This window comes from Terrapene carolina, unplaced genomic scaffold (genome assembly GCF_002925995.2).
Source record: "Terrapene carolina triunguis isolate 2854851 unplaced genomic scaffold, T_m_triunguis-2.0 Scaffold402, whole genome shotgun sequence".
NCBI lineage: Eukaryota > Metazoa > Chordata > Testudines > Emydidae > Terrapene > Terrapene triunguis.
This window is the reverse complement of record NW_020664753.1, coordinates 2092989-2104077: the sequence shown is the minus strand read 5'-3', so window position 1 is coordinate 2104077 and position 11089 is coordinate 2092989. Positions and strand designations below refer to the sequence as shown.

The following is an 11089-nucleotide window of genomic DNA, read 5'->3' as shown; positions in this document are numbered from 1 at the left end:
CTAGAATGATGGCAGAAAATGGCTCTAAGTTGTTCAAACAACCAGAAGCAAATGAATTGGCACCCCCACTTGAGAGCATCACTGGGAGCAGAGAATATTGATTCAAAATACAGGAGCAAAAGTCTAGAGTGACATAGGAGAGACAACTGACCTTCAACTTGAAACAGTCATGGTCTCAGAGCTTCCTAGCTGCCCCTCCGATATTAAAGCTAACTGAATACAGCTGCAGTCCTTGATAGGGTACGTTACTTCCTAGCCACCATCCAAAGTCATTCTCCTGGCCACCAATATGCTGTTACGCGGAACATCCAAATTACTCTCTGTGGCAACTTACCAGTGATGCTGATCAATTCTCAAGCCAGTGAGCCAGCGTATAAATAATTTACCAACCTACTTTATGTTGGTTTAGAAATGCTTTAGAAATCAACATTTCCTAACACAGCGCGACAAGCGAGATAGTGCACGCAGTACAGCGCCTGTCCATGCTGGTCTGACAGCCCGTTAGAATAAGTCTCAAGTAAGAGGGGAGTCTCCAAGACGAGCGGCAATAGCAGAGGTTCTTATTGGAGGAGACGGGATTCTATGGTTTCAATGTTCTGCAGCACTTGCAGCACTACTTCGTAGCAGAATAGGTACTGGTCCTGGACATGTGGAGAAAACAGCATGGAGTCACCCACTTACATTCCGTAGACACATAGAAAGGACTGCCTGGCTTGGGAGCACATCTGTAACATGAATATAATCTAGGGCTGCATGAAACTTAGGGAGAGCCTCCTTCCCCTCCCCCACCCACTCTCTTGCATTCTGTCCTCCTTAGCCTTAAGGTCAGTGCTTAATTTCTAATGAAAGAGGTACTGGGGCTCAAGCAATTTTTTTACATTCAGAACTGATGCAGCAAGCCCAGAGGTGCCGGGGCTATCAACTGCCGGGCCCAGAGGTGCTGGGGCTCTGATCTGCCAAGCCCAGCAGTGCCGAGGCTATGAACTGCCAAGCCTAGAGGTGGCGGGGCTCAGCCCTCGCAAGCCCTGGCACAAATTAAGCTCTGCTTATGGCCCCGATTCAGCAGAGCACTTGAGTACATATTTAAGTCTCATGAACTTCAATAGAAGTGAAGCATGTGCCTTGCTGAATCAGGGACGTTAGAAAAAGTTGGCCTGGTCTCAAGGTGGAGACCTTACCTTAGTCTGAATCATGCCAAATCGCTGATGCCTCAGCTCTTTCACTATCTGCTTGATGTTGAACTGTCAGGAGAGAACAGTGTTATTTCATTGCAGGCCAAGTTATTAAAAAGAATATGCTTGATGGGGAAGTGTAAGGTTGTTCCTTCCCTGCTTTAGTATTAATTATTGTCCCTACACTCAACAGGAATCAGAACTTAATACCATTTCCTTTTGAAAACCGACTTGAGTTGATTTACCCTGGGGCGAATTGGTGTCCCTTCACAAATAAACCCATGGTAAATGATTTGGTTTAGATATACTCACACATAGATCTTTTTCAATGCAGCTCAGCAAAATATCAATACAAAGCAGAACCCCGCTCCTTCCAATCCCAGCGCTGCAGTGGGCCGTTATGGGGCCCGTCTGGTGAATTTTTCTCATGTAGCGAATGAATTTGACGAGATGCTCTATCAGTCTGGGAGTACCATGATCTGGCCACGTGGTAAACTGCAAGTGTTTTACGAAGCGTCTCTCTCCTGTCTGGAAAAGAGCAATCATGAATGTGAATTTCATTGTAGGAGTTACTCCTATAAAGTCAACGAGAAAACCAAGGACTGTGGCTTCCCACGTGGAATAAGCAATAAAGAAAGAGAGACTCTGCTTTCAAGACAGATAGGGAGAGACTAGGATTAACCATTCTAAACAATCACAGAGACCCTGTGGTGCTTTAATATTTTTAAGTGCTCTGAGATCCTCAGATAGGAAGGGCTATGAAAGTGCTACAAGTTATAACAAGCCATATCCTGAAGCTTTGTAAGGACTTTGGCCAAATGTTAAAAGTATTAAAATTTCAATTTCAAGTAATCATTTTTCCTTCCTGCACAACAGGCATTTAATGTCTGATGTGCACTTTGATTTCCTCAGCAGTAATACATTGTTGCACCTGTATAAATACCCTTGGGCTCTCGGAGGTTTCACACAAGCATTAAAAAAGAATAAATAGGCTTCCATGGGTCAGTGACTGATCTTCCTTATGCCAGTGTAAATGAGATCAGCCTCTTTGGCACAGTCTACTTCTCCTCTTCATGATTTGAGCATTGGGCATCTGCACTGATTTTGTAAATCTGGCCCGTAGTTCAAAGGTAATGAGCTAAATGTGTTCACAAAGCGTACAAACAACTGCTAGGTAGAGATCTCTACTTCAGTGTTTTCCATAGTGCCTGTCGCTGTTAGCAGCCATAATGGGCATCTTGGGATACTGAAGGCGTGGATAATGGGAATAGTGCTTTGGACAAAAGACCTTCACCAGAACCTTCACCCAGAACTCAAAATTAACCTTTTGGGCTCAAAACTGTTCCATTAACTTTTGTCCACCCCATGGGATCCCTGCATCTCATGGTTCTGGCTAGGGCAGACAGTGAAATGTCCTGGAAAGACCACCCTAACTGTATTTCTATGCCAAATGGAAGCAGGAAGGACTGGACATCTTGGCCAAGAGCCTGTTCTCATCCAGCAGATTCAGGAATCTCCAAACGTTTGGACCTCACTAGAGCCCTACCAAATTCACAGTCCATTTTGGTCAATTTCACAGTCATAGGATTTGAAAAATCATAAATTTCATGATTTCAGCGATTTAAATCTGAAATTTCATGGTGTTGTAATTATAGGGGTCCTGACTGAAAAAGGAGTTGTGGAGGGTTGCAAAGGTATTGTAAGGGGGGGGTTGTGGTACTGCTACCTTTACTTTTGTGCTGCTGCCGACAGTGGCGCTGTCTTCAGAGCTGGGCAGCTGGAGAGTGGCGTCTGCAGGCCGAAGCCCAGCTATGAAGGCAGAGCCGCCACCAGCAGCAGCACAGAAGTAAGGATAGCATGGTATGGTATTGTCACGCTTACTTCTGCTCTGCTGCTGGTGGGGCGCTGCCTTCAGAGCTGGGCCCTCAGTCAGCAGCTGCCACTCTCAGGCCACCCAGCTCTGAAGGCAGTGCAGAAGTAAGGGTAGCAATATCGCAACCCCCCCTAAAATAACCTTGCGATCCCCCTGCAACTCCCTTTTGGGTCAAGACCCCCAATTTGAGAAACGCTTGTCTCCCCCATGATATCTGTATAGTATAGGGCAGGGCTCTCAAACTCAAATCACCACAAGAGCCACATGAGGACTAGTACATTGGCCCGAGGGCCGCATCACTGAAACCTTTTCATACAATGATACAAAAGTATAGTCAAAAAATGAAGAGTAATATTGTATGCTATTAAAAGTCAGTGTATTAACTTTTTAAAAACTGTAATGCAAAAAGTCAGTGCTAATTTTGACAGTCATTTCATTTTTGGCCACTTAGCTGGCAGCATTTTGCATCAACCAGAGCATCAATATTAGATTTGATATCCTGAGACAAAACCAATCTCAGTGTTGCTTGCAAATGTTCATCAGTAAGCCTTGACCTTAACACAGATTTGTTAATCTTCATGGAAGAGAAAAACTGCTCACATATATATGTACTTCCAAGCATTGCCATTATCCTTGCGGAAGCAGAGAATAACATGGGAAATCTTTCTTATGAAAGAAACCGGTAGAATTCTGGAATTCCAACATCTGTATACTTCTGCTTCAAAATGATATCACACTAAAGCTCCACTAACACCATCTGCATTTCCTCTGCAACATTGTCAATTTCCACAGCAAATGGTGTGGAAAAAAGTTGAAAATGTGGTTCAAGTGCCTTGAAATCTTTAAACCGCACATCAAACTGTTTGTGTAAGTTAGAAATGATATCTGCATATTCTTTCAAGGATTTGGGTTCAACTTTTCCTAAGGAATTCAGAATCAAGAAATGGACCAAATTGCCAGCAGTCAGCTATTTCCCCCACAAAGTAAGCTTGATTTTGAATGACTTACCACTGTCATACATCTGTGCTATCACCTGTTTTCTACCCTGAAGCTTCAAGTTCAGTGCATTCAGGTGATGAGTTACATCTGTTCGAAAAGCAAGGTTGCTGATAAAAGTGGAATCAGCAAGCTGTGGAACCTCCTTGTTTTTCATTTTCATGAAGGAATCAATTTCCTCACTAAGAGCAAAAAAATGCTTCAAAACATTTCCATGACTCAGCCATCTAACTTCAGTGTGATACAGAAGTTCCCCATATTCGCTGTCCATACATTGACTTCAGTGGAGCCAGGATTTCACTGTAAACAATTAGGGACAAATCTGGCAAACTCCTGTTGAGACTGATCTTTTGAGGAGCTGAGCATGCCCAACTGGAATTTAGGATGTTCAGCTGGTACTTGGTATATTGCAGGATGTTGCACAAGTGACATTTTTCCTGAGTAAAAATCCTGAATCTCAGGATTTGATATATGGTCAAAATTTAAAAAAAATATATAATAAAACAACAACTGGCCGACCTTTATAGCCTATAGGATTTCTATTTAAGTATGTACAATAGAGTACCTGAATTTGAATGTATCTTATTTAAGACGCTGAAGTTAAGCCAATGCATGAATTTAATTTTAATTAATAAAAATCTTAGTATGTTTGCAGACAATTCACAAACAGGAAGAAGGCTATAATGACTGAATAGTTCACCCAACTCTGCTGTCAAACAAGCACCTTCTCCTGTTATAATGAGAGCATAAATGTCCCCCCATCTGCCTCTGGCCCCACCCCCATCTCACCCCTTCCATGAGGCCCCACCCCTGCCCTGCATCTTCCCACCCCTTCCCCGTCCCCATTCCAACCCCTTCCCCAAAGTCCCCGCCCCAGCTCTGCCCCCTCCCTGCCCCTATTCCAACCCCTTCCCCAAATCCCCGCCCCGGCCCTCCTCTTCTCCACTTCCTTCCCTGAGCGCACCGTGTCCCCGCTCCTCCCCCATCCCTCCTGGAAATTCCTAAGCGCCACCAAACAGCTGTTTGGCAGTGGGAAGCGCTAGGAGGTAGGCAGAGGAGCGGGGACACGGCACGCTTGAGGGAGGGCTGGGGGGAGGGGAGTTTGGCTGCCAGTGGGTGCAGAGCACCCACTAATTTTTCTTTGTGGGTGCTCCAGCCCCGGAGCACCCACAGAGTCGGCACCTATGGCAGTCCACAGGAAATAACTCCGCAGGCTGCATGCGTCCTGCGGTCGCGTGTTTGAGACCCCTGGTATAGGGTAAAAGCACACAGAAGACCAGATTTCACAGCCGACGACCAGATTTCACGGTCCGTGATCCATTTTTCATGACCGCGAATTTGGTAAGGCCCTAGACATCACACGTGGCTGCTTCTCTGAACTGAGTGCGGATTGCCCATCAGTGCAGCCAAAGAACTGCCCCCCCCAACCCCCACAGTTGTCCTTATTGAGGACACAGATTTATAAAGGTTCTAATCTGAGCACATCCTGCAAGTGCCCTCAACACCCACTGCCGTTAAAGGCCTTCAGTCCCTGTCCTGAAAACTGTAGGGTCAGATCTACTGTTTCTGCTCAGAGCTAAGGAAAAATCATCCACTCTCATGTGCACTCGTATAATTCAGGTTTTGATAAAGCTGAAAAATAACCAGAAAATGCTACAGAAGAAACTTACTCAACGCTGCTCTAAATACTGCCAGGGAGATACAATACGTAGTGTCCGAGTCCCCCTCTTCAGGCATACAATAAAATATATTTAATTTACCTGCTTGTTAATTATTTCTATTATTCGGATGATAAAATATTCCAAGATCTGGCAGTTGTCCAGCCTCAGATGGAATTCACTGAGGTCTAGAGAGTCCTGTGGAGGTTCAGGCCAGTATCTGTGACACTTGACTTTTCCAAGCTCCACTTCTTTCGTCATCATGGCAATCACATCTGACTCATTCTCCCAAATCATTTGCCAGAAATCAGCCACAGTGCAAGGCAGAGGCCCTTGTGTTGAAATATAGAAATGTTCCTCTTCTCCAATATGCGTTCGGATGTAACTTGCATTAATATAGCCCCTGGTTGCTCCAAGAGGAACCCGTGTCGCATCATCTGGACAGATAGAAAAAGTCCTCTGAAGTTTTGCTATTTCAGCTGGAGATCCAAATTCATGTCTCTATCTAGGATCTAAGGGGAGCTTGAATATCAGGCAGTTGAATGTTGTCTCAGTGATATTCATGGTGCATTTGGCTGGCCAAGCAGCACTAATATCCCTGCTAGCAGGCAATTCCTACAATCATATTATATGATTCATCTCTTCCTGCTAAGAACTATATTGTTTCTTTAATGCACTTCTGTCACAATCTGACAAGGCTTGTAACAGGGTCTTATGGTAATAGTCCAAAACACTGCAGCTCACCCTACTGTTACCTGAACCAGTACCATATGATACTGTAAAGTTTCTATAACACAGGGAACTTAAAAAACTTGTAATATTTCTCCAATATTACAGAACACTGCAATGCAACATATCTTGTATTTTTATTCCCATTGTTACAGATTACAAAGAGGTCTGTGTGTAAATGAAAATGGCATAATGCTCTGTTAATAGTGAACATTCTGCTGTGGCAATCAAGTCTTCATTCCAGAAGCCAGCTCCGATTGGTTGTGAAACTTTTGTGCCTTGCTTGGATTGATCAATGGGGATTTGGGGTCTGCAGGTTGGATCAGAAAATATATGTTCTCTGATGCTTGGGAAAGTAGGAAAGAATTTTACCCCTTTTCGGGGGCCTCAATCATGCTGGGACAGAATTCCACTGTATCAGAGTCAGTTGACTGGCTTTAAAGCGCAGCCATTACAGTTAGGGTTAAATCTTCCTGTGCAAAATTTAGGAAGACATTCTATGGCAGGGGTGGGCAAACTTTTTGGCCCGAGGGCCACATTGGGGTTGCAACACTGTATGGAGGTCTGGGTATGGAAGGCTGTATCTCCCCAAACAGCCTGGCCCTCACCCCCTATCCACCCCCTCCCACTTCCCGCCCCCTGACTGCCCCCCTTAGAACTCCCAACCCATCCAACCCCCCCTGCTCCTTGTCCCCTAACTGCCCCCTCCTGGGACCCCTCCACCCCTAACCACCCCCTGGGACCCCACCCCCTATCCAACCCCCCTGCTCCCAGTTCCCTGACTGCCCCAACCCCATCCACACTCCCGCCCCCTGACAGGCCCCCCATGACTCCCACGCTTATCCAACCCCCCCGTTCCCCATCCCGATCGCCCCTCCCCCCCGAACCTCCACCCCATTCAACCGCCCCCTGCTCCCTGTCCCCTGACTGCCCCCCCCCGGGACTCCCCGCCCCTTATCCAACCCCCCGGCCCCGGCCCCCTTACCATGACGCTCAGAGTAGCATGTCTGGCAGCCGTGCCGCCTGGCCGGAGCTAGACATGCTGCAGCGCTGCCCTGCAGGAGCGCGCAGCCCCGCCGCCAGAGCGCTGCCCGCACGGCAGAATAGCTGTGGGGGAGGGGGAGAGCAAGGGAGGGGCAGGGGGCCAGCCTCCTGGGCTGGGAGCTCAAGGGCCGGGCAGGGTGGTCCTGCGGGCCAGATGTGTCCCGCGGGCCATAGTTTGCCCACCTCTGTTCTATGGAGACAGAGAAGGAACTAAATCCCGCATTTCACCTCCCACCTCTCCTGCACGCCTGGGGACAATGTCTGGGGAATCTAGACAGCAGCAAATTCATTGGCCTTACTCTTGCCCTACTCCCAAAAACGCACTGTAGAGGGGAAGAGCAGGGGTCCAAACCTCCTGCATGAACCCCACCAATTCTACCCACTACCTGTGTACCAGATTCCACTGTTTCTGGAGCCCACCATGACAAGAGGAGGGGCTGGATGTGCCTGCTATAACTCAGCCTACCAGCTGTTTTCCTTGGCTCCCATGTATTCTTCAAGTGTTTTTAAGGTCCTTTAGTGTACTTGCTTACATGGAAGGATATCTCGGTATCTGTTTTTCTCCCGGTTTTCTGGCGCTTTCCCAACTCGGCAGCCATCGAGCGGTTTCATGTGTTCTAAAGCCTAGATCAAAGGTAGACAATCAAGACACTTGATTTCCTGCCTCCAAAGAAAAGCTGCAGGGATAGCATTAGGACTCGCCATCAATGTATGTGACCTATGACTAGGAAACAGAGTTTTGTTTGGAATACACTCAATATGCCCTACTCTATATTTTCAGGTAGGACAGAGGCCCAAAAGCAAGGCACTTTCATTTCCCATCTTCTAAATACTTTGAGACCCCCAATGACATTCTTCAGCCCCCAAGAGTGAGTATTTCCAGGGATTTCCCATGAGATTTCAAACAAGGTCTTGAGCACGAGTGTGATAAATGAAGGGGGGGGGGGGCTAGCTCCCTTTTATGGACACCCAGCCAGCCAGCAGCTATAAAATCCCCCTTAGTAGCTGTTCTCTAATTGCCCTACCTGTAAAGGGTTAAAAAGTCTCACTGCTATGCATAGGAAAAAGGAAGTGAGTTAGCACCTGGCCAAAAGAGCCAATGAGAAGGCTAGAACTTTTTAAAATTGAAAAAAGACTCCCCTTTGTCTGTCTGTCTATTGTTCTCCTGGGAGAGGCAGACAGGGCAGCAGCTATGCTGTAAGAAGCTTGGGCCAGGTATCAAAAAGTCATCAGTATCATACCTAGAAACTACTCATTTAAAACCCCAGATATGTAAGTAGATCAGGAAATGTCTAGGAAGGCACGATTAGGTTTAGCCCTTTTATTTCGTTATGGCTTGTGGATTTCTCTGTGCTAACCCCAGGTGCTTTGGTTTTGCTTGTAACCTTTAAGATGGACCTCAAGAAAGCTATTCTTGGTGCTTAATCTTTGTAGTTGCTCTTTTAAAATCTAGCAATAGCCTGAGTTCCCAGATGTATTTTCTTTCTTCTTCTTTTTTTTTATTAATAAAATTTACCTTTTTTAAGAACAGAATTGGATTTGTGTGTCTTAAGAGGTTTGTGCACATATTGTTTAATTAGCTGGTCGCAACAGCTGATTTCCTTTTTTTCCTCTTTCTCAGCTCTTCCCCGAAGGGATGGGGTGGGGGGGTGAAAGGGCTTGAGGGTACCCTACAGGAAGAAATTCCCAAGTGCGCCTTCCTGGGCTCTCAAAGGGGTTCTGTACTTGGGTGGTGGCAGCATCTACCAATCCAAGGTCAGAGAAAAGCTGTAACCTTGGGAGTTTAATACAAGCCTGGAGTGGCCAGTATTAATTTTTAGAATCCTTGCAGGCCCCCATCTTCTGCACTCAAAGTGCCAGAGTGGGGAATCAGCCTTAACAACATGTCATTAAAGATCCCCTGGCGTGTTAGTGAAGGGCGTGTTCATTCTGGTGTCTCGGCCACATTCCAGCATGGATAATGAACAAGCTCCTGACCTAAGAAACACTTGTAGTTGCTAGCACAGAGCAGATGTCGCATTTCCACCCCAGCGGTGGCTGCATTTCAGTGATGGGGGAAGTGATATGTATAGGGCACAATTCAAAGGTAGGCAGTGTAATTTACGTGATCATAATTGTTTGTACGTAGGTATAAGGTTTAACTTGATATAACAGACACAACAAAGAACAGGAAGGTGTCAGTTAAAGTAGTTTCACTGACACCTTTTTGCACTTTCTTGTTAGTTGCTTTTCCTGTTCTACGTCTTTATCGCCATGGCGAGAGTTACACCAACTTGCACTCTCCAATACCTACTTACACCCTATTATCAACTTATATGCTACACTAGGGGTTATCAAACTTCTTTGATGCCCACCCGCAACTCCCTTCTGACAATAAAAATGACTACACAACTCCAGGAGGGGGGACTGAAGCTTGAGCCTGCCTGAGCCCCGCCGCCCTGGGTGGGGGGGGGAGGCAAAGCCCAAGAGCTTCAGCCCTGGGCAAGGGGCCTGTAACCTGAACCCTGCCACCCAAGGCCGAAGCCAAAGCCTGAGCTCTAATAAGGGTACCATGGGCCCAGGCCTCATTCAGACAAAATGCAAACTGGTTTTGAATGTGTGACCAGACCCACAGGACTCAGCTGATAGCTGCTGTAGGACACTATGGCCAAGAGTGACCTAGGGCACCCTTCTGCCTGAGTCATTGATAGATAGGAACTTCAGAGGCTGTTGGGTTTGTGGGATGATTAGCAAACACTACACACTTCTGTCAAACACCTTTGTGTTGGTGGGATGTTGTTACCGGACGGCAAGAGCTGGACAGGAGGTAAAAGGAACAAAGGAACATATAAAATAGGAATTACCAAGGAGACCAAGGACAATTACCAGATTCTTCAGAGGAAGGTCCAACCTTCTAACAGACAATTATAGAATAACTTGTCCGTAAGGGAAGTTTATGCCTAGCCCCCATCGGTCAATGGTTGGCTTATGCTCTGAAGCAGGAGAGTTTATAACTTTTATCATTTTTATCCCAGCTATTGTAACTTTGCATGTTCTTATTATCCATAGAAGTGTCTGATCGTCTTTTGAATTCACAGAATCATAGAACTGGAAGGGACCTTGAGAGGTCATCTAGTCCAGTCCCCTGCACTATGGCAGGACCAAGTATCATCTAGACCAGGGGTCGGCAACCTTTCAGAAGTGATGTGCCGAGTCTTCATTTATTCACTCTGATTTAAGGTTTCGCGTGCCGGTAATACATTTTAACGTTTTTAGAAGGTCTCTTTCTATAAGTCTATATTATATAACTAAACTATTGTATGTAAAGTAAACAAGGTTTTCAAAATGTTTAAGAAGCGTCATTTAAAATTAAATTAAAATGCTGATCTTACACCACCAGCCTGCTCAGCTCGCTGCCAGCCTGGGGTTCTGTTCACCTAGGCCAGCAGCGGGCTGATCAGGGCCTGCGGCTGGGACCCCAGACTTGGGGGGGGGGGATGTTTCAGGGGTCAGGGCAGAGGGCTGGGGTTCAGGGCAGAAGGCTGCGGTGTGTGTGTGTGTGGGGGGGTCAGAGATCAGGGCAGAGGGCAGAGGGCTGGGGGGGTGCAGGGCAGAAGGCTGGGTGTGGGGGGGGTTCA

General features: G+C 46.5%; 1 protein-coding gene across 1 annotated transcript in view; it reads right to left on the bottom strand.

Moving 5' to 3' along the window:
- Nucleotides 1-545: 545 nt before the first annotated feature.
- PTPN20 (protein tyrosine phosphatase non-receptor type 20) overlaps nt 546-11089 on the bottom strand; it is a 26003-nt gene continuing 15459 nt past the window's right edge. The window contains exons 5-9 of the mRNA XM_024210359.1: nt 8006-8096; nt 5802-6136; nt 1485-1700; nt 1179-1241; nt 546-641 (exon numbers count right to left, since the gene is read on the bottom strand). Of these exons, the coding sequence (XP_024066127.1) occupies nt 561-641; nt 1179-1241; nt 1485-1700; nt 5802-6136; nt 8006-8096 (786 nt within the window). The 3' untranslated portion in view covers nt 546-560. The remainder of the gene's footprint in view (nt 642-1178; nt 1242-1484; nt 1701-5801; nt 6137-8005; nt 8097-11089) is intronic.